This window comes from Tyto alba, unplaced genomic scaffold (assembly GCF_018691265.1).
Source record: "Tyto alba isolate M040663 unplaced genomic scaffold, T.alba_DEE_v4.0 Super-Scaffold_22, whole genome shotgun sequence".
Lineage (NCBI taxonomy): Eukaryota > Metazoa > Chordata > Aves > Strigiformes > Tytonidae > Tyto > Tyto alba.
The window spans coordinates 32,076,442-32,103,235 of NW_024881296.1; the positions used below are offsets into that span (position 1 = coordinate 32,076,442).

The following is a 26,794-nucleotide window of genomic DNA, read 5'->3' on the forward strand; positions in this document are numbered from 1 at the left end:
CTTACACTATTTCATTCAACCATAATGCTCTCATTTATTGATGAGAAAATATTAAGGACATTATAAGGTCAGTCTGACTCAAAATACCAGCTTTTACATCTCATCAAATAGCATAATTCAAAACTTGGTTTTTTTCCCCCGGTGGAAAATACTGAATACAAAGTAAAGATGGTTTATTTTTCACTGGAAAACCAAAGTATTTGGTTTGGAATTTACAAACTCTATGATCTGAGTTGCATTTAGACATGTATTTATGCTTTAGGAACAAATAAATATTTTGTTTGTGTGTGTGAAAATAGTAATTTTTCTCTAAAGGCATGGTTTTAGCTTCATTTTTTTAAGAAAACACTTAGCAATTCTAAAGGCATGGTTTTAGCTTCATTTTTTTAAGAAAACACTTAGCAATTCCCTCCCGTTATTCTCTATCTGGCAAACATTTTCATTCCACCTCCCATGCTTCCCTTTTCTGGCACAATCCCATAAGCATCCTGCCAAGATGTGGTATCTCTGACTGGCATTGCAAACCCTGCTTCTGTATTGACAAGAATAAAAATTTAATGCTGGGCTGACTTTTGTAATAATTTTCTGCTAGAGCATTTAGTAAATCAGAACCAGTACTTCCATTCCCCTCTCCACTCACTCTTGTCCTTACTGTAAGTTAGCAAGAGAAGACCAAGGCTCCATCTTCCTCAGCCTTCCTGTCCAAGAAATGGACAGAGGGGACAAGCATCCCTGAGTAATGCCTGGACCCAAACCAGGAGAATCTTTTTCACCGATACAGTGCTCAACTTCAAATCAGATAATGAATCAGGCTTCTGATATGGCTTCCTCATACTGCAAACATAGCAATGTCACAACGTTTTTCTTGTATTTGATGGTTCTGAATGCCATATACTGCACATACCTTCAACATCATTTTCTAACATCTTGGCTTCATTAAGGACCCTGAAGCTTTTCTGAAGAGAGCTCTTAGCACCGTCCTTCAATGATCCTTGAGGGCCAGATGTCTGTAGACAAACAAGCAGTGTCATACATACAGGAAAGTCTGAAGTCTTAAAAGATATATGAAGATGATCTAAGTGAACAGCCATCTAAATTTTAAGTGAATGTCACTGTGCTCTGAAATATATCCCATTGCCATTATATAGGTCTACAAGAGACAGAAAAAAAAATTCTCTAATTAATTTCCTTTTGTTTTTATGGGAAGCCAGATCTCTGGAATACCAGTGATGACTTTAATAAGAAGAGAAAAAGTTTATAGTGTTAAAGATCAGTTTTGACTCTAGGAGTAAAACTTTTTCCAAAACAAAGAAAGAAAAGATATTTCAACTAAAACATGGGTTTCTCCCTCCAGCTATGGACACAACACCATGCAATTCAGTATTTTTCCCTAACAGCAGCTACAGTACCTTTAGAAGTCAGACTAGATCTGATGATCCAAATTCTAATACCAAGAACAGAGATTCCTTTGTGGTTAAATACAAGAATTGTAATTGCTAAGTCAGTAAAGCAAATATGATATAAAAAAAAAATAGAGTTTAAAAATAAGGGCAAACTACAGTTAATCTGAAAGAGTTTTATTACCAAATAACCATCCTTCATCATACCCTGCCACTTAAAGATCTTTCCTTTGAAAAAGATCCATCTCTATCTTCAGTGCAGAGACTGATCAATAGATAGAATGGTTCTTCTGAATTAGATTAGTATTTTCAGTTGGTAGGAAATGTTCTATGTTCTGAATCACTTACTGTTCAGTTTGTAAAACTGAACTCAGGTCACACATCATACTGAATACATTTCTTTGAGAATACTCCTGACAGCCAGATAGCATTCTGTATTAGTCATGGGTCATAGCCTTGTAACTAGTATGTAATTAAGAAGCAGCTACTTTTCATTTTCCACGGCAGATACATATACTCAAAAATTAACTGTGTCAATTAAATGACACAGTTATTATCGCTATTCATTATTTATATAATGAGCAAGCCCAGAGGTGGTATTTTGCATGTTACTGAATCTTTGTTGTTTTTCAGTGACACTGTAAAAAACATGTATTGGATGTGCCTAATTATTTTTCTTTTAAAAATCTTATGGAATGCTTTGGATACTTGGAAAATTCAGACACAAGGTTTTTGTTACGGGATATCTCACGGCATATGTCGCCATGTCACAGGAATATAGCTATTACAGATTCCTTGTATTCATATGGGATGTGAATGTATGCTTAACTTTCCTTATAGGCTAAGTGACTTTAAGTAAGGCCCATATGACTGCCATATTTCTAAACTCACCTGAAATATTAAACTGTGTACACAAATTCCTTTCAACATCAATAGAAACCGTACATTCAAAAGATGAGCAAAATTAGTTTCTTATATATTTTCTTTATCATGTAATACAAGTAGCATTGGTAATAGAAAAATATATATAAGCCCATAAAAAAAAAAAAAAAAAAGACTATCCAATTAAGCAAAAGTCTGCTCCTGAGGAAGAATGTTTGGCCAGATTTGTGGCAGATGTACCTGTCAAATCAGATAATACTTTATATTTCTTTTCCCATTAGCAACAGAACCAGGGTGTGATCACTCTGTGACCATGAACTTAAAAAATAAAGATTGTTATTATTATTAAATGACTAGTCATGGTTGACTGGCTGTTAGAACAGTTTATATTCAATAAAATGAAGTTGGAAGGCCAGATTTACAATGCAAAACCAAGTTCGTCAAATCAGGGACAATAATTGTGCATGTGCTGACAATTAGTCAGAAGCAGATTTCAGCATAAAGTTAATACTAAAAAATCCCCTCCAGAGACAAATACACTTGTACTGATGAAAAGCATTGTTTTATATTTATTTTAAAATAATTTTGAAAGGGAGGATTAATCAAGACATCTGACATAAAACATACCATTTTTGCTAGCTTTTCTTGTGGCTCATGAGATGTCAAGTTATGGTGAAGTCAATAATGAAAAAAACAAATGTTTTCTGGCTTTGTGTGAGGTGAATTTGTGTGCTTGTGACAAGCCTGAGTCATGATGAACCCCTTTATGATTTAGTAAGACTGACAGTCAAGGATCTTTCATATTATTTTCTAAATTGGGACACCTGCTGTAAAAGAAAAGTAAAAAAAAGATTGTGCAGGGTCTCATGCATTTAATTTGTTCTAAAACTGCCTCTTCCAGAGCATCCATAACCCGGGGATAGTACCTTCCCTTCCCTGTGCCTTCCTTCATGCCCCCTACCCTCCCCATGCAATCTGTGCGGCCTGACTTCTTGTAGCATCTTGTGGCAGGAGTGGGATCTCATTCTGTTACCAAACAATGCAATCCTAATTGTGGTTTAGAGGCATAAGTGCTGTTATAAAAATATAATGCAAAATGCTGCCACTGAAAATATACATCATCCTTAATGGTCTGGTTTTTTCCTATCCATGTGTTAGCAAAAATTTTTAACAAAGTTTAACAGCAAAAGAAAAACATCCATCAAATTACAGAAGAACTCTATGAATTGATCATTAACAGACAAGTTTGGGTAGGGAAAGAATTGAGAAAGAATATACCCTCTTTCTTCCTTTTTCTGGTATTTCAGTTATTTTGAACTCTGTTTTTGATAAACAGCCCAGCTTCTTCAGGAGTGGCAGAAAGATTTCAGTTCAGCCCATAGCCTGGTGGGTCATGGCACTCTTCTGGGATGGAGAAGATCCATCCAGAACTCCCAGGGATGATAGTGTGAATCACCAACTTGTCACATTAACTGGGAAATGTGCTACAAGATGCCAGTTTGAATAAGATCAGCCACAGTCACATCACTGTGAAGACTCCTCTGACAGCACGTGCTGGGCATGGTCTGAACACATATCAGACTGAGAATTGCTGGGAACTTTGCAGAAAGGAATTTTTTCTGAGGTTTCATGAATGGATGTAAACGTGAAGTAGGCACCATGTTGTCCAAATCTGCTGACACGTAGGTGATTTTGGTCACATCGAGAGGTACAGCTCCAAGCATGGATGTAAATGCACTAGGACAGTTTTGAGGATCACATACTTGAACTTACACACATACAAAGTATTTTATAGACCTGAGTGTTAATTCACATCAGTTAAAAATAGCCTTATTCTTAAACTAAATTATTTTCCTTTCACGTACACTTATATTCTGGGAAGTTTTCACCTATGCAAGAGTTAGGGCTACTCTAATTTTTACCAGTCCTGAAGATAGCTGAGCATACTGAAGTACCAAAATGTTATGAATGATTTGCACCTCAGGACATCCTCATGAGAAGGATGGCTAAGCAACTTTATGCCATTAACATGTAAGGAAACCTAGACACCCAACATAATTGTTGGGGTACCACTACAAAGAAAGTCAAAAGCAAAGAAGGAATTAGGACCCTAAACACCTAACATGTCCCCTGTGGTTCCAGTTACTAACCTATAAGCCCGCTCTAAAAAGCCTAAGAATAATCACACTTTTTCAAGATGTATTGTAAAACTATGATTCTGATCTCTGAGATACAAACTGGATCTGTTAATATGACTCCTCTCTTTAGTCAGTTACTGCCTTGGCTGAGTAATGGGATGTTGAAGCTGCTTGAATGCTACAGATTTCTCATCTGTGATAAATTAATTTTGCTTTTAAAAGGGAAAGCAAATCCATCATAAAAAGCTCAGGAGGAATTTTTCTGTCATATTTTTAATACATTTTTTTCCAGTCATTTATCAGGCTTCCTGTAATCACAATGGATTTTAAGCATCTTTTCATTCTTGCTTTTAGCAACATTAGCTTAATTTGAAAACAAAATAATTTTCCTGTTACAAACCAAAAAACAAAGAACCCCTGAGATATCACTAAGGTTCTGGTAAATTATTTGCTCCAGTAACATACCAGGTAGAATCTAAAACTCAATCCTGTTCCTACTGTCTCTAGTTCGTGCACAAGGCTTGCTGCTGTTGGGAAACTTTCCTCCCACCTGCTCCAAAATTACAAATGGTCAGTGGGAAAAGCTAGGCTCCGGGATGAATGCGAGCCTCAGCACTTTCTCCATTACCTTCTAGCAGTTGGAGATCAGAGTCTTTTACAGAAGGCACGCACCCACAAGTGCTCTCATAAAGAAGAGAACATGGCTCCATCTTTCAAAAGCAGGGGAAAGACATGATCTCTGTCTTCTACACAGGGTTCCAAAGAGCACCTTCTCAGCAAAGAGGGGACACAGTTTCTGGGAGCTTCTCACTCTGAGGGAGCTCAAATCCACAAATGCTACCTTTTGGGAGAGTGCTTGAACCATAGAGCTCCAGCCAGCCCTGAGTGAGGGTGCACTCCCACTCTCATGCTGAAGCTCTGCTAAAAGCAAGTACCTAGGGGTCTGTAGAAAGTGGGAGCCTGATTTACCTGGTTAGCAATTAAGCTCTTCACTTAGGATGAACAAACATTCAACAGTCTTTGCATAAAAACAAAAAAATAGAATAGTGAAATGATGACTGAACAGCACAATTAACATACTTCTAAAATTTGGCCTGAAATCCTCACATCATCAAATAACGGTTAAAATCTAACTTGCTCTGCAGAAATTTGATGGCAAACCACTGATTACCTCTATATCATGTCAATTACATTTAAAAGGCAGCAGCTTCCTCCATTTTCTTATCAACTAGATCCCTGTTACACATATACAGCTCATAGCACAAAACACCTCCTTCTAATGAATACATGCAATGGAGATGCTTAAAATCTCACCTTAATAATAACTTAGTCTATTTCCTTGCTACTCACTTGCCTTTATTTACATTATATTGTCCATCTTCACCTTCTTCCCTTTCAAATTATCTACCCGATTTCTCTCCATGGTATAATCAGACAGTTCACTGTCTGATATATACTCTTTTGTAGCCATACTGTCATTGCTTGCTTTGTTTCTTGACTGCTGTATGTGTCTTCTTTTCCTATTCTATCCTTGAAACAGTTGCCTGCTCTACTCACTGTAAGTCATCCAAGGAGCAAAAGACAGCTATCTGTATTAAATTGTCATGAGAAGAAAAAAAAACCCACAACTCCTTATTTACTTCTGCAGTGTAATTAGGTGTTTCAGTGAAACAAATAACTATTTACAGAGACCTAGCACATACTAATGCATGAGGCGAGATTTCTTCATCAAGAGAGGAATATATTAATTAGTATTATTTGAAATAGAAGTTGGCAACGTAAACAGCTTAAAAATAATCAAAATTTTGTGCAGTGGCTAGATTACTTTGTCCCTCTCCTAAATACAGACATTCACAGCATGTGATTGCTTTTGCTATTCTCCTAATCCATTTGACTGAAGTAGCTCTCTGCAAGCTACTTTATTCAGGTACAAGTGTTGTAACTACAAGTTGCTTCTGTTCATCTATATGTTTCTGTATCAAATACAGGGTCTGGCAATTTCATATTATACTGTCATTTCCTCGTGTTTCTGCGTGCTTGTGAAGTGCACATCAGTTGCCCTCTGACCAACATCCACAAATTAGCCATTAACTCCTTTGATATTTGACATAAAATCATTCTGGCTATGCTCAGAATGTTTTCTGCTCACCATATATGCATTAAGGAGCAGAGTTCCTCGTTATGACTCAGGCTGGAGAGCTGGCTTTACCTTACAATCCTATTTTTAAAAGTTCTCTCTGCTTCCTCTAAGAATTTGCATGCAGTACCTCATAGTGAGAATAAGATTTCTCTGTGAAAACTGGTAGAGTTCAGAAAAGAAGCTCTATGGTTTCTATGAATAAAACTTTCCGCTCCCCTCCTACGATTCTCCATTTCTAGAATTCTGCCAGGTGCACGCAGTTCATCCTATGTACAGGGAAAGGACTCGGAGCATTTTCATGGAACTAGAGCGTGAAGAGTTAATTAAGGTATGGAGTTTTTTAGATGTGTGCAAAACATCCGTTAAATATAAACTAGCTTTACTGAGTATCAAATGACCTACACTGCTGACTCTAAGCCCTTGGCTTGAGCCACAGACAGAGACTGAAAGGCAGAAGATGGAGGGAGGAAGAATAGTAAACAAAAAGGGAAAGAAAAATAAGGAATGTAAGGTAGGAACAAATGGGAATGTAGTCTGAAGGTAAATGTAGCTCTGACAGGGTCATAGCTTTCTGAATAAAGTCACAAAATGGCAAAACATGGATCTGAGATAAGGTGTAACACGGTTCCACAGAAAATCTAAGCCTTCTTCCCAATTTACTTATTTTTCTTACCGCTTGCATAGCTTCATTTGCAAGACCCTTGGCTTCCTTGGCAACTTTTTCAGCTTCATCTGTGTAATTCTTGATGTTAGTATAAGCATTGAAAGCAAGCGTGGCATTGAAAGAGAGGTTTTTGGCTTCAGCAAGGATTCTGTTGGGATGGGAAAAGTAAACACACCATTAAACTTGCTATCAGAGCTCAACAGAATATAGTATCCTACTTTTTCAAACCCAACAGCCTGTATTTCTAAGGCTATTTCTAAGGCATTTCTTTAGAGAGCAATGCTACACTTGAGATTTCCGGAGTTCTGGCATCATGTGTTTAATGGAATTCACATTTTATCTGTGCAGAAAGACATAAAAAACAATGTGTGATAAAAGAGGAGATTCTGTGAGATAAAAAGGGATCAGATAACTGAGAAAAGGTAGTGCAGTGCTTAACACTATAGTCCAGATAACATATAGTCATAATGTGGGTTTACAGGTTATGTGTTGAACCAGGCAACTTAAATAATTTGGCACTGTATGAACATGGGGGACCATCACAGGCATGTTTTAAAGTATACTCTCTGATCAACTAATTTCTTGGTCTGGCTGCCAAACAGAGAAATGACAGGTTTAGAGGATGTATCACTGTCAAAACCAAATCCTAAATGTTAATTTTGCTGACCAAAATGAAAAACAAGCAATAATTCTTCATATTGAATGTGATGTTCCATTTGCATTAAATACTCCATTCTAACAACTACAATTGGATTAAAAGTTAATTATAAGCAAATAATATTTCCTGGTGCAAGGACTGGAGCTCAGCTAACAATCTTCCAGGGAATTTCTAGCCAACAGTGTGGAGAAATCATTTTTCTTGCACTCTGTCTGTATGTTATATTAAAATATTTTCTACTAAGAAGTACTGCACCAGAATTAACTGGAAGACATATATCTCAGTATACATTATGCCTGATGCCTATGATGCTTTTCCTGAATAAAGGGTAAATGGGGTAAAATCCCCAATTGAACCGGACAAGAATGGATTTGAACTTGGATTTTTGCCTCTCTGGGAAATCTTCTAGCCATCAAGGTGTATAGCAATATAAGGGAGGCAGGGATTACTCCTGCTTGGACCTGTTCCAGCTTGTATAAAATACTTAGTCATTGAGACAGCGCATGTGGAAGAAAGAGAAATTAATTTTCTAACCTGGTAATTAATCTATTCTCTGGGGAAACGAGACAGCTGGGCTCAAATCCTCACTTCAATGATTTCTACAAAATGCAACAAGAAAGACAAAGGGAATGGAAAGTATACTCCCTGGACTCCATATGCAGTCAGTAGAGGCAGAGAGATTCCCTTTAGGCTACTGCAGAAACTGCATGACTAAGCTGCCTCTGCACCACCCCAGGAAAGCATATCTCCCTCCTCATCTACAGATGGAGCTCACTAGACTACAGTAAGTTTTTGTGATGCTCTGTAGAGAAATGCACAGCCCAGAATAGCTATCTAGCTAGTAGCTTAGGTACTGCATAGAAATATGGTTCAAATCCCTTCTGGTTAGGAGGAACCTGAACTGAATTTGCCAAATACCTGTGACGTTTACTCATGAGCAGGCAATTAACCAGAAGAGAGAAGCCTACACTAATATCTCCTCGTATACAGGAAAAATAACGTTTTTTTTTGGTTAAGTTCATGAACTGCTCCATGTTCTAACGCTCAAGAGAACATCCTCACCATCAATCAATACACTATTTGAAGCCTTAGGGGGTGATTGGAGAGAAAGGGCTCTCCCTCAATTTCCTCTGTAAGACAAAATGGTATTTCTCAGCAATTTACTATTAACTGAAAGACATCCAAGTGACAGTTGTGAAGATAGATACATTTTTTAATTCCTAAGACAAATAGAGACTGCATATTCCTGTAAAGTATGACTGTTTAACGTCAGGACATGAAGTAAACAACTTTATCCTGATGCAGGCAGGATTACATAGCACCTTGGTATTTTTTTGTTTTTTGAAATTTCATCTCTATCTGATCACATTAGAAATTTGAATTTGGAACAATTTGCTTTTAGATATTAATTTTAATGTCCATAATTCTGCAATTTGTATTGTAGGTCTTGAGAAACTGAGGTTGATGTCTGGACCATATAGAAGCATACATGGTACTATTATACCACAGTGAATGTAACTTTAAACACTACCCTAAGCTCTTTAAGACCAATTTGTCAACCTGCATTAAGATAGAAGAACATGTATGCACCCATAAAAAAAGTCTATTTAGAATAGTTAAAACCCACTATCTCAAAATATCTCTTGCCAACATTTCACTAAGGAAGCAAAATATACTTTCCTGTCTATACTTTCTCTACCTCTTAGTTCCTCCATGCCAACTTTCCATGTATTTACATATTTATATCCAAATTCAGTACTGTGGTTGGATGTGACACTAGTCACCTACTTTAGGCCTGGAGATGAAACACAGAACTGATGTGTCCTAATCAGATAGTGCGCATACCATTTACAGAAGCAATGTTTTTTCTAGAAACAGTGCCCTTCAAATCCTTTTTACTCAAGAAACCACAGCTATCATTACTTTATGTACTCCTCAAAACACAAATTAGACTGAATATCTAGAGTAGTGTGACTACACTGTATATGAAGACAGTAATTTTACAAGCATCAGACACTACTGGAGATAATTCTGTGCTTTTTCCTCAAAATTACAGACTGGCAAGACAAAAATGTGTTAAGCATCTGCTCACAAGTCTCTGGGATATTAAAGTCTTCAGGTAGATATAAAAGATGTAAGCAACAAAAAAGGAGCATATCGCTGATGTTAAAAAAAATAATATCTTTTTTATTCATGCAGTGTTTTTGAGAAAATAAAACACTGAAACTGTGCTGGGACAGGTCCAAGAGGCAGAATATCCATAATCTATATCTGATTATTACTGTTGCAAATTACACTTACTATTTATGGCTTGTTTTCTTAAATGTAAAAAATATAATAAACCAAAAGAACGTCTCCCCACAACCAAAACCCCCAACAAAGCCAAAACAAAACAAAACCAAACCCTCTTACTGTCTATTCTTTCCAGGAAACTGTATTCATGATAAGCTATAAAGTATCATTCTTCTGAAAGGGCTGTGGTCCTATAAACCAGGGCATTACAATTCTCACTTATATTTCAGAATGTGACAGTGGTAGAACAGAAACCGAAGTTTCTGTACTTAGGTTTAAGCATTTTGGTCCATGACACCTACTCATTTTGGGAGAGTATTTTGAAGCCACTAGAGAGACTACTGCCTGTTACAATGGGGGATTTCTGTCAACAAACAAATGAGCACCATGGTAAGGGTCTCCTACCAAAATGGTCATCTTAAAAATAAAAATACTGCCTGTTTTTAACAAATGTTTATGAAACATATAGTGGGCTCTCTATGATGAAGTTCAAATTTTTTCACATCAACACATCAGTGAGCATATGGTAAATTAAACTGTTATGAGTGCATCTGAGGGCCCTGTTTGCAGTTAATGCAGCCTATAAGCATCACAAGATATATGAAACGGTTTACAAGAGATACACAAATTAACCAACTGGGTAGTTGTATGGTCATATAGAACACTGGTTATTTGTGCATTCCCCGTGACAGATGTTGAAGTCTAAGAAGAATGCTCTCCATTTTCTGTCAAGCAATTTTACAAACCTGCTTCATGCTTTTATCATTATCGATGAATGGCTGCCTTACCCATCCAGTATCGCAGATGATTCATTCAGCTGAGCTGCATGGTTCTCAGCTTGCAACACCTTTTCTGGAAGCATCCTGTCATGAATTTCTTGTGATAAGTCATCTATTTTGTCCTTCAGTTGATCAGACATTGGCTGTATCTTATCTGCAACTCCTTCTACATACTGAAAATGACAAAAGAAAGGCCTTTAAGTAGCTGAACGTGAGTACTCTGTACCCCTTTATATATATATATATATATATATATATATATATTGCTGGTGAGGTATTAGCTCATAATTTATGCATGCATTAAGACTTCAGGGAACTAATATAGAAAGAATAAAGGAATGGCTGGAGTGGAGAGCAGAGAGGAGACAAAATATTCCAAGAGCTACTTGCCTCTCTTGACCTTAGTAGAAGTTCTTATTTTACAATTAAGGAACTGCACAGTTTAAAAGTTTATAAACTGTAATTTGGATTTCTTTCCTAAATGTAGATGCCTACACAGTTATACTATGTTGTCATCATGCTCCACAATAATAACTAATCAGTGACAGAATTTTCATGTTTCAGGACCCTTTGAGTGCTTTCAATGTATTTTTGTTTATTAAAGTATCTTAGTAAGAACTACACTTTTTGAAGATCTGATGTTCCTGTTCCAATAAGCCATCTCAAAGTGTTTACTTTCCCATTTACCCAAAAGTCATTTTTCCATTCATTATAACAATTTTCAATGCATGATGGAAATATTTCCAGAACCAATGATATTTCAAGATTTTTATTCTTTTTTTTAGCGAAGGCACTGTTCTCAAACTCTGTTGATAAAACTTTTACGGCAGAATTTTCAAAAATATTATGTAAAATGAGTGTGCAATCTTCTCTGCCTCATCTATCTAGACTTAAAATTGTTGCCACAGGCAATAAATTATTTCTGAACTTTCCTTCTGATATGCACACACAGTTTTTATGCAGATAAATCTACATCTAGATCACAGAGTCACAGTGAGATTGTGAATGGGCCTGCTTCATCTGCAATTCTAAAGATAAAGTCAGTACCGCAGTCAGAATACCATGTTTATGAAAGAAGGCAGAGTCCATGAAAAATTATGAGCTAGCTTTTAATGTAATCCAATGAAACACTGAAATCTCTAAGTTAATAATTTTTATATACCAGATCACCTTTTCTGCCATAGAGCAATGGAAAAATGTTTTCTTGTAATTCAAATATTCGAACATTGAAAAATAAAAAGAGAAATCAGCTGTAACTCTAATTATCTATTTTGCTTCCATAGTGATGCTTTGTTGTACTAATTCTCAGATAAGGATGACAAGACACTCACCTCTACAGCTAAACTGATTTCATTTGCAAGTTTGTTGGCTTCAGTAAGGACATCATTCCCTTCCTGCAGGCTCTTTTCAACATCTTGTCTGCCATCTTCTACAGCTTTCTTCTTTGTCTACAGGATGTGTTCATACAAAGAAAAATATGAGTTGTTTACTAGAACAGGGATACTAGCATCCCAATACAAGACCGCATTTTGTCATGATGCCACAATGCCACTTCTGGAATTCTCTGAGCTTTCAGATCAAAGACAGTGACAACAATAAAGCACATATAATCTAAGTTATCTTTTCATTTTCCTCCTGTCTCATCTTTGTGTCCCCCTCCCACACAGCAGGTTTTTTATTGCTCTATAACAGAGGTAACTGACTGCAGTACTGTTGCAAAGTGAATCAGAAAGAAGTTAGAAATCCTAATCTTTACACAGATGAGCAAATTCCTCATTTTGACAATTACGTTCTCTGGCTATGAAGGCAAAATTTATCAAAATATTCTGCTGCTTTTCAATTTATGTCCACTGGTGTTTCACTAACTACTGAATGAAAAATGAAAGATGATGGTTTGGAGCAACCTTAGGATTCTTGATTTTCCACCTAGTAAAAAGACTGCATATGTGTAGTAAAAGTGGACTTCTGAATAAGGAAATGGTAATTTCCTGTGCAAGATCCATTGAATATCACAGATTAGTTTGATAGGAGACCATAGCATTTTAGCATTAAAAGCACTGTGATAGCTTCTTGGTCAAAACAGGATCAAAATAAAGGAAAAAAATCAAAACAGCCAGGTTGTGCAGGACTTCTGGAAAGGATGCCTTCAGGCACTCTGATACTGTGATGCAGAGAATATTTTAAAAACTGAGATAATGGGTAATTTCTCCAACCTTTATCCATCCACCTTTGGGAGTAAAATGCACAGAACAGAGATCACCTAACTTCTTTACAGCACTGTATTTCCTTAATTCAATCAAGGCCACAAATCTGCTGAGAACTGAGGTCTCAGAACTCTAACCTCATCATTGTACATGAGGCAAAAGCTCACTGAGATACAAACAGAGTTGAAACATTTATCTTCATTAGGTTGACTCTGCTCTTTATGTCTTGGTTAAATGCTTGTTAATGTACAGTAAAATATGCTCTTTAAGTCTCTGCAATTTAAATTAAATCACAGCCAGACCCCTCTGCTATGAGGGAGATCATTTATAACAGCTACTAACTACAGAGGATAGGGTTTGATTTATTACTCTGTAATATCCACATACCCCCTTCAGTCTTATTCCCAGGGGTTAGAGAGGGAGATGAAAGTGCAAGTTTTCTAGGAGCAAATATATGATAGCAAAGATTTTAACTGAACTCCTATTTAAATTATCTCGAGCACAGGATTTGAATTTTACATGACTATTTATACTAGGATGAATTTAATCTCCCTCAGAATAGTAAATTCAATGCACCCTCCACTCTGTGTTGAAAAGCAGATGATACTATTTTGATAAAGCTGTGGAGTAATTCTACTTTTAAAAGCCAATGTATTTTACCGTTCTGAGAAACATGCTTCCTTTTAATTAGATATAGTTATATTTTAATAATATTTTGATTTGGTTATATTTTTGTTTCAAGATTTAATCATGCAAAGTTTCAAACTTTAATCAGACTCCATGTAATCAAGGATACAGCTTGTCAGGACTCACCTCTACCATGGTCATATTTTTTTGGTTGACTGCAGATAAACGATCAGCCTCCCTAATTTTACTTGTAGCTTCTCTTAGCAGATCTCGAGCATCATCAACTTTAGTGTGGTAGTTTGCTAGCTTGTCCCGGACCTCATTTTTGAGAATGTCATTTTTGTCACTGGGATCACCAAATAATTTCTTCACCTTGTCCAAAAGGTCTTCTGCATTCCTGCAATACATCACCACCCATGAAGGCACTGAGTTCATAATCCCTACTTTGATCGCTCTGAATATTCTTAATAACATGCAAAGGAAATAGACTTCTAAATTAAAACTCAAAGTAACTTTCAAGAGAACACATGCTTAATGAAGTGAAATGACAGTTGTTCTTAAGCCCTTTCTTAAAGAAGTTTTTAAATGCCACTAAGGTCCTATTTATGAAGTATAAAATACTGAAATATTCTCCACTGAAGACTGTTTTTTCTTTTTTGTGTTTTTGGTAAGTTGCCATTCTTGAGATCTGACTAGTAAAGTGATGTTTTCTGAAACATTTCAACTTGTCAAAAAGATTTCCTTCATTCACATTAATGTGACATGTGACTCAAAGTGGTTTCCTACCTTGGGCTGAAGGGGATATGTAGATATGCTTGATTTCAAGCTGTCTTGGAGCAGACAAACTGCTTTAAACAGTCAAAAATCATATCCAGTTTCCTGTGAAACAAATAATCCAAAGGATCCTTGGATTTTGACTTCCAGTAGCCAAAGAATTTTGCTTATCTAAAATAAATTCTGGGCTATTTTTAATGGACTTTGGCAACACAGAAATAGAAAGTTCACAAGTGCCTCCTTTTGACAGGAGATAAAATATTTCTTCACCATCAGAGAGCTGCTGCACCCAGTTTTAAAGGACTGGAACGCTGGAGTCTTTAAGCCATCTCATTTCTCTGCCTCATGATACCAAGTCACCGAATCAGTTTCATTTAATGCAACACCACTGTGTTAATGCACTGATATGACAAGGGCAGCTAAAAAAATAAAGGCAAAAAAAAAAAAGAGGCACTTCCAAAGTTATGCATTAGAGAGAAACAAAAATCCTAAGTAAGCAGGAATCTGTAGGATAGATAATACCTATAGAAGAAAACTATTGCAATTCCACCTAGAATTAAGTTTTTCTTCCTGTCTCATTACGGCAATGGGTCTGAAGAAGCTGTGTGGAAAACAAGAAATGTATTTTCTGAAAAACACTGCAGTTTGGTCTGCTTATAGTCAGTCCCATTAGAAACCTCCTAAAAATAAACACATAAATAAGTGCACACACACAAAAATATCTGAGAGGTGGAAAAGATATGCTGCTACTGGGCATAATTTAGATGAAGGATCTGAACTGAAGCCAAGGAAAGTCAAATTGTTACCTTAGGTTTGGGATTTTATGAGAACTTTTGTTTTCCCCCATCTGCCCTGACTTTGATTTTGATGAAAAAAATTATTCACATTGTGAATTTGCAACTTCTGAGGACAAAATATTTAATCAAAATGAAATCCCAGTATTGACATCCTGTCACAGAAGTGTAGAAAGGAATTCAGTATTTCTCCCATACTTTCTCCATTGTTCTTTGTATAAGCAGCTACTGCCTTACACTTCTGGCAAATTTTTACACCCTTATGATTCTGCAGTACTGGAGAAACAATACAAGACAGATGGATTTCCTTTTTATGCCGTTGCCTCCCAGCACAGTCCAAATTACCTATCTGTCCAGTAGTCTACCTCAAAACTCTTCATTGGTGCTCTAAAGATAACACTTCCCTATCGACCTGTTGTGCATTTTTCCCTCTGCTCTTTCTAATGAAGTACAAGGCAATAAATCTGCTCCATGTAATTCCTTGCTTTATGTATCAGGGTTTCTCTGTGACTGGACTGCACCGCACTTCTTGAAATATTATCTTGCACACTAAAGCTGTTTTACATTCACTGGATAACTTCCTAGAAAAAACCCAAAACTATATGAAATGCTTGAAGTGTTAGGAGAAACAACCACAGGTCTGGCCTAACACCTGGAATGCTGTATGGTCTGCATCCTCAAAATAAGTACAAGAGAACAAAAGAAAGATTAGAAACTGAAGACAATATGATTAAAAAATCCCAGCTGTGTGTATATATATATATATATATATATATATAAAATTGTCTAAATATGTTAGAATTGTTCTATCTGGAGAAGAAACAAGGACTATAACATCATGAGTAACGTGGGTAAGGTGATCAACTGTCCAATATCTCTCCAAATACAAAAATGAAAATATCAGGAAGCAATGTTTAAAACACAGGAGGCATCTCTTCAAATGCTGTTGGCTGAGTTATGCAATTCATTCTTATAGGAAACTGGATGATAGAAGTTCACAGTGGCTCAAAGCCATCAGACAAATTTATGGAAGAAAAAGTCACATAAAAATAAAGCTATCCAGCATACTATATAGAAAGATAGAATTCTAGCTCACAGCATCCCTTGATAGCAACTCAGTGGCATCCAAGAAAATGTGTAGGAATGTTATAAAATATTGGAAGATTTATATCATAAGTATGAAAATCAAGGTAGTTTTGGACAGAAACATGTATTTTTTAACAAGCTCTTTTTAGAGACAAATTATTGACTAATATGCCATTGCAGTACACCAAGGCAATCAGATAACAGACTTGATTTGAAAAGTTTAAAGGAAAATAAATGCAGGAAAAAAACTGTACATATAAGAGAAGTTTTGCCATCTATGAAAGCAGAAAGACTACACTTAATTTGTCTTCTTCATTTAACTTCTGAGAATTCACTGAAAATATAGGAGAGGTAAGAAGAATCCACTGATTCTTATTATTCTGTTCTTGGATGAAATTCTGAAAGCAGAATACAATCACTACCAAAGAGTAAACATGATTACCTCAAAGTGATCATGAGACTTGCAGAGCTTTTCAAAAGTAAATATTTCTAAGTAAATCTGTAAGAATACATGTGAGCATAGTAATCCATACACATGTGTGCACAGACACAGTTTTAAGAGTAATTTTTTTAATCCTTTTCCCTTGAAGAATATATCCTATCCACAATCTTTCTACAATATTTAAGCAGTTTTAAGACTTCTTTTTTAAGAGCCACTACTTTATAGAAGAGTTTCAGAAAACATTATCTAGGGACCTTTCCTTCCTGCCCTATAATTTACAGTGACTAATTTTCCTTCTGTTGAGTTCACTCCCAAAATTTCTTGGATCTCAATGACTGCCTATAAAGAAGTAATCCTATCCTTAAGATAAACCATAAAACTTTGATTGAAATTAGTGAGTATATTCATATATTTCTTGGTATAAAATGTACTCCTTTATCAGGAAATTAAAATATTCACTTTGCACATTTCAGGAAGTATGGTAAGAGAGAGAGAAGTTCTTTCCCTCAAAAAAGCCCTACTGCATTTCCTACTCTAGCTATTGAGCTAGAGTAGGGAATTATTTCACGCTAGTCTGACAGTTTCATGTTGGCTGTAGCATTTGAGGACTAAGAACACCTTGTTTGGGAGGCTTGCCGCCAATTGCAGGCAGCACTTTCAAAGGTTTGGCTAAATTTTTGTCATCCCTACTTTTTCCTGTTTTATTTCTATGTGCGAGTGGAGAAGGGATAGAAGAGGCTCGGTGGAATGAGAAGAAAAAGCAATAAAACATTGCTGAAAAATAGATTTGCAATATATCCTTTCTCAAGAGAACAGAAAGTAGAATTACCATAATTATGGGAAGAAATACTGTACTAGTAGAATTTTCAGAAAGTGATCCAGTTTATAAAGTGTAAGATAGGCAGTGCAAATCTGATTCTGTACTGCTTGGAATTCTTAGCTAACCTTGTATTCTATTTACATCTCCTTACAGTACGCACGCACTTGATAACTGTCATTTTCAGTCCTGAATACCTCTATCCCAGACAGTTTTCTGAGCCATCATAACTTCAATGGACCACGTAGGTGCTCAGCTGGATTACCTGCTAGTTGTTTGTTTTGGTGAAGTGCTAAGCAAAGCCTAGCTCTAGAAATATGCCTGGTCTGACTGATACAGAAGTAACAGACTACCAGAATTTTAACTTCAAGCCAAGTATTTTTCTGGATCAGGTCAGTTTTCAGTGTTTTGCAAAATGCTTTATAAAGAGCTGCCAAAATAATAAATACATATATAGGTTTTATTTTTACAGATATCTAAATAACCAAACCTTGGGCTTCTGAACTTTGCCACAAAGTTGGAATATTCTGATCTACACCATTCTTTCTATGGCAAAATACATCCTTTTGAATGTCTATGCAACTGGACAAACTTTGCAGACAGATAATGTTTTTATTAGATCAATTAGTTTTCCAGAAAAAACCCAAGCTTCTAGACAAGCTTTTTAGTACAAAAGCCATTCATCCGGTCTGAAGCAGAAGCCAAAAACAAACTGAGAAAAATTGCTTAGAATTCAATTAGAAATATTGCTGGTACACGTGGAGCAGAGAAGCAATTTCCTAGGGATTGCTTTCCACATATGTTAGCATTTCCAAAAATGCAAATGCTGTATAAACAGACATGAAGCATTAGACTTTCCTTCACATTTCTGTAAGCCCAGATTGAAAACTTGGTTAGAAAAGATGACGGTCACACTTACAAGAGTTAGGTATTATCATTGGGAAGTTGAAGACAGGTCTCTCTACTCACTTTAACTCATCTTGAGCTATTCTTTCTTGCATATTCAGTGCTCTACCTCTCAACACTGCAATCATTCTGTCAGCCTCACTCTGCAGTTCTGGAAGACTCTTCTCCAAGGTCTCATTTTGGGTTCTGAGTGTCTCGTTCAGTTTTATAGCATCTTCCTTTGCAGCTGCAGGGGCCAAAAGATATTTATGTAGGGAGTTAGTAAATAAAAACAAGAGAGGCTTTAAGCATCTGCCCATCAACTCTATCATCAAGTGGAACGAAACTTGCACTAGTTATTTTTGCCATCAAATATAAAGGATGGCTAATCCAATCATCAGTAAGAAATGACAAAATGTTCTATGTTTCATCTAACCTTTTATTATAGTTCACTTTTAAGTACAACAACTAAAGTGAAGAAGTCTTTCTATCTAGTATAAGAAATATATTGCTGCCCTCCTCCTCTCCCCTGAAAGAAAAAATTTGCACTGAACCTTCGAAACAGCAGAAGATAATTTGGTATACTGCTTATAGAATTAAGGAGCAGGTAGTACAAGCAATGAAAATTATATTTAAATTACTTTTGGAGAACTTCAAAATATGTCATTTTTAGCATCCAGACTTAATAGTGCTAGGAAGAATAAATGATTGGAAAATTTCAGAAAAAGGAGGAGAGAGGAGTGAAAGACACCCACAGATGTCTAAACCTGCTTATGTATTTAGAAGCATTTATCCAGAAATGGAAAAGAAGGGTATGAAGGTTGGAATATATGATACACTGTAAATGTAATGTGTTTGGAAGTGCTGAATTATTTCTAATTGATAAAGCTGTACACACGGTATCACATTCAAGGACAGACTAAAATCTTCTGCCGTAGCACATCACAACATATTAGAGTATACACTTTCAGAAGCAACTAGGTCATCTATGACAATCAGTTCCATTTCAATTCTAAAAAGTACTGCTGACTTCCATAGGCACAGAGATCACAAGTAAATGATTTCTCAAAAATAGCACAGTTGCTGGTTGCATGGATACTTCTGAATATTTTTAAATTAAACCTTTAATTGAAAAAATTAAAATCTGCCTTCCAAAATTCAAATAAATTACTATTTCATCTACACATTGTGTAGATTCAGGGCAAATTATGACCAAAATTCTAATCCAATGATGTCTTCAATTTGCTGATGAGAACTGAGATTTGGATCTTTAGTCAAGAGTGGTTATGTGTGGGGTAGTAAGGGCTGGAAAAAACTACACTTTGCTTAAATGGATTACGGATCACTTCTGTGCATTATGTTGTGTATCATTACTAAGTTACCTCAGACCAGGAATGGGCATATATTATTATTATTTTTTTTTAATAGTAATGTAACCTCCCTGGATATTTACCCTCAAAGAGAAAATGGATATGCTGCCTCAGCTTTTAATAGATTCAGGAAAATTTATACCTAGATTTCTCCTCCATCCACCTCTTCTTGTAACAATCTTTACTTTCTAGTCTTAGTGTATTGCAAACTATCAAGAGTCCAGTGGTGGTAGAAGATTTGGATGCACGGACACAGACAAATACAAGGAAGTTCAAAGCTGGGGAAATTCCATAGTTAAGAGGTAAAACTAGTTACAGGTATTCAGAAATTCAGAAAGTCAGCAGTCAGTTCAGGAGAAATGGCTCAGTGTTGACAATATGGTCATTACAGCACACCACGACAAACTGCTCACTTGCAATAAGAAGTTTTTATGGTTTGAAGAATTCTTTGATTCCCTGATGTTTAGGGAGGTGTCTGTCAGATCTACAATCATGTACTTCTGAGCACTGCAGTTCTCAAGCATTACCTTCAGTAAACGGAAAGAAATAGGTCCTTTCAAAGCCTTTCATCCTAAATTTGTTGCCTACTGGTCACAAGTAGTAGGGAGCTCAGGGTCACAGATACAGGCTTGCATTTCTAGAGATCCAAAGCACTATAACTTTAAGAAATTTGTAATCTAGGGATGAGTGACAAGGAATGGGTGTAAAGAATTCCTGAAAAGGCAACAATCTAGCAATGTCTCATAGGTCAAAAGGAGCAGAAGCAAAGAAGGTATAGAGCCAATATGTAGTTTAAGTGCCATCAAATTTTAAAATAATCTAGGAATAGCTCCAACATAAGGTGAAAGTTTATCCTCAGTTTTTGAAAGATGGTGATCTTGAATAGGAAGACAATTGAGGATGGCAAACAGAATTAAGGATATAGAAATTATCACAACCAGAGGAAGAACATTTTGAAAAACTCAAGATGGAACGGCCAGAGAACAGCCATTCTAGAAAATTGAAAGATCTGGTGCATGACATTGCAAATCCAGGAAGAGGACTGTTTGGCTAAGAACAAGCAAATGTAGTGCCTGTTTTGAAGAAATGGGAATTCTGCTATGGCCTGAGAAGTCATTTTAGAAGTAAGTGGAAAACAGGATGTGGAACAGATTAATGTGGTTTTAGTTTTTTTTTTTTTCTAAAGGTAGCACATGTCAGACTCTACAGCTTAATAGGAAATACAGTTGAATATTTTCATTAATGACTCTAGGGAAAAAACAAACGGAAGTTTGCTGATAGAATACACTTATAAGGAAAAGTTCCAAGACAGTCTTAGTAGAGAAGGATTGGAATGCTGTACAGAATGAACTGGGTGACCTTCAAAACGGAAGTAATCAGACTGCAATGAGATTCAACAGTAGAAAGTACAAGGTTGTGGACTAAATAACAACAGACATTTCAGCTGTAAACTATGGCTTTGCCAGTTAGATATAAGGTATGAATGAGAAGAACATAGCTAATATTATAAATCTCCAATGGCACCCAGCTGTGAAAAAAAGGAAATGCTATTCCAGAATGTGTAAGGAGAGCTGACATAGGCAGGTTTCACTGCTGCTGAAGTGCAAGACACTGAAGCAATCTCATTTCAATGTTTGTTATCTGTGCTCAGGAAAGATGAACTTAATTTTGAACAGAGAAAGGGAAATTATATGAAGGTAAGCATAAGATTTGGCAGAATATGTCTTAAGGTATTTTAGTCTAGAAAAAAAAGGGACCCAAGGGGAATATGATTCCTCTCTATGAACACAGTCAGGTGTGGGGGAGGGAGGAAAAGCACTAGGGAGAGGAAAAAACCTATTTGAACTAGAGAACAAAGTTAGAAAAACAACTCAATGATAAACAAAACATTAATATTTTTATCTAGAAATTAGAAGGTTTGTAGTTATGAAGAGTTCTGAAATTGCTTCCTATTCAGATTGTGTGTATTTGTGACAACTACTTGGAAGACGAGGGTTAAGAAAGTTTACGATAGCCCAGGAGTGGATGTAGTAACCCGGGAGGTATGTTTCAGTGCTGTGCTCCTATATTTCATCTATTCTTAAAATTTTAACTTGGCCACAAGGCAAACACATTGATTTTAAATTCTTTGTCTACTTCCAAGATACTGTATAAATTTATTACACCCCCCTCAATGTCTTCTAACTCTGAGAATCCTATTACTAATCCTGCTTGAGGAAACTTTTGCTTGGGTTACAAACACTGCGCATAAACTTTGTGGAGCAAAAAATTGGTTTAGCCCTTGTTACCCCAAATTCATCTTGAAATACAAGGAACCTAGTTTTTTGTATAAGAAAAAAATAAAATTGAAATATCACTTACTTTTTGTTGTTGATTTTTCCCACATTTATTTAATGTCAAAGTTTCGTGTCCTAAAGATATCCTGCTTTGCTCTTCAGTTCAGCTACAGAACATGTATGGGGATGTGTACCATTAAAGGCAATATAAAATGCATTTCATAGCACTTGGACAAAAGTGGAAGCTTTTCCTTTCAATGAAATGGGCCTTCAGAAGCATAAGTACTGAAATCAGTACTGTAGTGGGAGTTTTGAACATATCGGTATTATTTAAGTAAAAAAGCTGCCTGTGATTTACCAATGATTTTCATATTTTCAGCTATTATCTTATTTAATAGCCCATGCAATATATAGGTCTTGCTTCTTAAAGCAATCTACAATACTTTTGCTCATAAGTCTTTATTGCATTGTAAGTGCAGTGAAGCAGCTTGTGGAAGAGAGTTGGCTCCGTGCCACTGCTTAGGTAGGGTTAGAAGTCACTTGCAAATTCCAAGCAGCAGGTGTTCATTAACGGCAAGCACTAATGTATTTCTGAAGTAATTTTGGGGAATTAAGATGAAGTGTTAATGTACCAAGTGCTAAAATTACATCAAGCTTTTTTACCAATACATGTTTCTAACTGCTTTGAAAATAAACAAAAGCTAAGCCCTGTTAGTTACTTCATCATAATAGCTTTTCTTCAAATAACTGCAAAAATCCTGAAGGAACATCCTCAATTTTCTGATAGTCTTAGTTCCTAATTACCAAGACACTGTTTATATAAACTGCATTTGTAGAATGGAAAAAGTCTGAAGATAGTTAACTGTAGTTTCTTCACTCAATATTTAAAGCACATGATATTTCTCAGTGAATAAACTCTTCCTCACTGTCTCTCTCTTCCCCACCATCCTTCAGTTTTCTTGAGAGACAATTGGCTTTTTTTTTTTTCCCAGTACCTTCAGCAGCTTGAAGAATGCCTTTGACGAACTGTCCAAGAGATTTCGCTCTGTCATTAGTCCTCTCAGCATCCTGCCTGGTTTGCTCACCATCTGCTGTCACCTTGGTAGCCTAGTGATCCAAATTCAGGAAAAGTATAATTAATAAACAGGACAACGCTGTACTATGTGATATTCCTACTGGCTGAATTTATATACAAAACTTTCCTCAGGCAAAAGGTAATCAATTAATTATTGATCAGATGCATGTGAAATGACACACTCTGTTCAAGTATACAATTAAATTTCATTACCTTTTCCTTTAAATGGAAATTGGAAGGCTTTATTTTAGGTTCTTAGAAACCCTAGTTGTGTGCAACAGTACACAAAAAGATACAGGATAAAATAACTCACAGAATTTACTTAAAGAAACTTTGTTTAGAGCCTTTTAACAGATTCTTCAGACAATACATTCCATAGTTTCACATTTGTGCACTTTTCGAGTGACAAAGTGCAGCAGATATCATGACCTCTTTGCTTCCTCCCTGGAGGTGTTCTCAAAGAGATAGTTCATGCCAACAAGCAAGAAGAATTTTAAATCAATACACTAAATAAACGAAGAAAGAGAGAAAAATAGAATTGTTTTTATTTTTTTTAAGCTCTAATGTTTGAAGTTGTTTATAACATATTGGGATGCTCAGTAAAATTTTAGCTTTGTGTAACTAAATGCTTTATAATTTTATTGAATTGCAGCAGCAGCAAGATGAAGACAGACATCTGCTGCAGACCCGGAGAACATGCTGAGGAAAGGAATCATCTTAAGACAGTCTGTTTAACTCTCAAGGTCCCTATTTACAAAATGGACCCATTTTTATTACAAGGCAGCTGACCATTTCAAGCAACAAAGCTTGTAAATTGTACTGTGAAGAAAACAAACAAACAAACAACAACAAACCCCCCCAAAAACAACAAAAAACCCCCACAAAACAAACAAACAAAACCAAAGAAAACCCAGTTTCTTTCTTTGGGGATTGCATTCCCAAGAAAAGTCTCAAAGCAGGGCATTATGATCTTTCCAGTCTCTGAGAAATTACTAGAAGATCAATGATTCAAAATGAGCTTAGGTTTTCCCTGACTTAAGGTGTACAAACTGTTTTCTCAGTTACAAAAAAACCCTACACATTTCAATAATAGTCAAGGAGAAAGAGTTTCACTTTTACACATTTATTTTTGCCTGATTAGCTTCTAGATGGAAGCCCTCAAGATGCATAAGGACAGCTGGGTTTCTGAAATTAAATCCCTGGCATTATCATACCACTTACAGTTTTGGTCTACTTCAGAGTAGTTACTCTGAAAGCAATTTCTATGAAAATGGTTCAGGCAAATAGAATTATACAGGAAGAATTAAGAACCTGTACTGACTCAGGCAAGTTGGTTCTATTTCATCCCTGTATCAGTAGCAGAACACGGCTTTTCACATTTATACAGCTTTAGTCATGCTACTGGTTACTTCCTCTAAGGTTTACAAAACCTGCCTGGATACAGAACTAAAATATTGTCACAGTCAGCTGTAAGAGCCAATTGGGATAGGAAAAAGGCAAAAATACAGAATGGTTTTGATGGACCATTACTTTAACGCAGCTTAGCATTTCTGATGTCATTTCATTCTTCGTGTAATCAAGAACTACCTTATTATTTATTGTCAAATCCTCCACAATCAGCCTTTTATTATCTGGAGGTTTTTTTCTTGAAATTTTCATATTCACTTTTATTATATTCTATAATATGTCTAAGTCCTTTACTACAAATGGTGTTTTATAATTACATATACTTTTCTTAGTTTTGATTACTTTTTCCACACTGATGTTAATTTCAATTGGCCACTCTATTTATGACTGAATGGCACGTATTACATTTTTGTGCACATTAATCTGTCATAGAGCAGTTTTAATTTCCTCTCTGTGACAGTTCTCTTTAGTACTTAAAGTCCATTCAGCTCCACTGAAGGCTTTCTGCATTTTGCCATAATTTGCTTTGCTGAAAAATAACCTTTTGCTTCATTATCATCTGCTCTAGCTTTAACTCTATAAACCAAATAAAATGGCAAACATCCTTCACACTGTACCTAGCCATTTCATGGCTGATTAAATTTTTCCATTTGTTAATAAGTCCTACTCATTTTCTATAGATTCAGTTTACTACAGTTCACCATTCCTCTAAGATCAATCTTCAGCATCTCTTAACAGTTTAAGCAGGCACAATAAACAATTTCTGGGGGAGCTATAAGGATCAGACAGACTGCACCCAGAGCAAAGGTTTGGAAAGAATCTTCAAGAAGTCTGGACACAATTAAGACTTTTTGGCATAAAGGAGACCCCTAACATGGAAATCTAGTAAAGAAAGTATCTGAGATCAGTGAACTTGCTTTGGTGATGTTCACATTCTGTATTTATTGCCAAAGGTTCCATGGAAGACCATGTCCCAGTCTGAACACTATTAGACTATCAGCAAGCACTAACAATTACGTACACATTTTCATTTTGGTTTTGTTTGTGTGTTTAGTCTGAGGTCTTAATCAAGCCATAAGAAATGACTGTGGATGGTATCTGGAGGGGACCCCTAAAGGAATTTCTCAAGCTAGTGAGCTGCAGACCACAGAAGGAGGAATAAGCATAGATCTCACTGTACAGATGGCTCTCCTTTCAAATGCTTACAACGATTGCAAACTATGTTGCCTCTGCTACTACTTCCATAAATTTTTGAGCTTGGGAAATTCAGTAGTATGGGAGATATGAAAAAGTTCACAAAGTCAAAAGAAGCATTTTAATCAGGCAGAGTGATTCTCATCCCTGTGTTTCTTGAAGGCTCTGAAGGTACCTAATTAGAAGGAAAGAGGGGGTTTTGACTAAAAGTAGTGAATTGAAAGGAAGTGTCTGAGGTCTGCCTCTGGTGGTAGATGTGGGAACATGCATGCAAGCATGGAAGAATGTAATTAGTGTGAGGAAGATGTGAGGATCTTCTGTATGGCAAGACTGCATGAAGGAAAGAATATGATGGAAAAAAAGAAAAAGGAGTGCTGCACTGATATAAGAGATCATTGATTGAAAAGAGACCACAAGGAAGCAAAAACACCAAAGGTTTTGTAGTGACTAAATACTCCTGTCTTCTACATTTTATCTTAAAATGAACAGGGTTTTTTTTTTTTTTCCACGGAAATAGACTCCTCACCAATCCTCAGCAATCTTTTTCTTCATCATTACTGGTTTCACTTTGAAAATTTAATGATCCTGCAAATGTGATACAGGGGAAAACTTTGCTGTCTATAGTTGCACCATGTGTTCCGAGTGTTAGCCATTATGTGGTTATCAACTATATTTTCATTTGTAAAAAAGACTTGAACACTACATCAGGACTCAACTCTTCTTTTTGTGACATTACTCCTATTTACAAATATAGAAAGAGAAGGATAGGGCTTGTCACCAGTTGCCAGTCTCCAAATTAAAAAACCCAACTGCAATCCAGTGAACAACTCTTTGTAAGGATAATTGGAAATCATAAGGCTACTTACTCATTGCAACAATGGAAAACTGCA

The 26,794-nt window shown here is 36.1% G+C and overlaps 1 protein-coding gene across 2 annotated transcripts in view; it reads right to left on the reverse strand.

The window, feature by feature from the left end:
* LAMA2 (laminin subunit alpha 2) overlaps window positions 1-26,794 on the reverse strand; it is a 393,841-nt gene that overhangs the window by 67,298 nt on the left and 299,749 nt on the right. For both annotated transcript variants that reach the window (XM_042795940.1, XM_042795938.1), the window contains exons 35-41: window positions 23,224-23,335; window positions 18,667-18,829; window positions 13,971-14,181; window positions 12,285-12,401; window positions 10,963-11,126; window positions 7,234-7,372; window positions 905-1,007 (exon numbers count right to left, since the gene is read on the reverse strand). In XM_042795940.1, coding sequence (XP_042651874.1) covers window positions 905-1,007; window positions 7,234-7,372; window positions 10,963-11,126; window positions 12,285-12,401; window positions 13,971-14,181; window positions 18,667-18,829; window positions 23,224-23,335 — 1,009 coding nt within the window. The remainder of the gene's footprint in view (window positions 1-904; window positions 1,008-7,233; window positions 7,373-10,962; window positions 11,127-12,284; window positions 12,402-13,970; window positions 14,182-18,666; window positions 18,830-23,223; window positions 23,336-26,794) is intronic.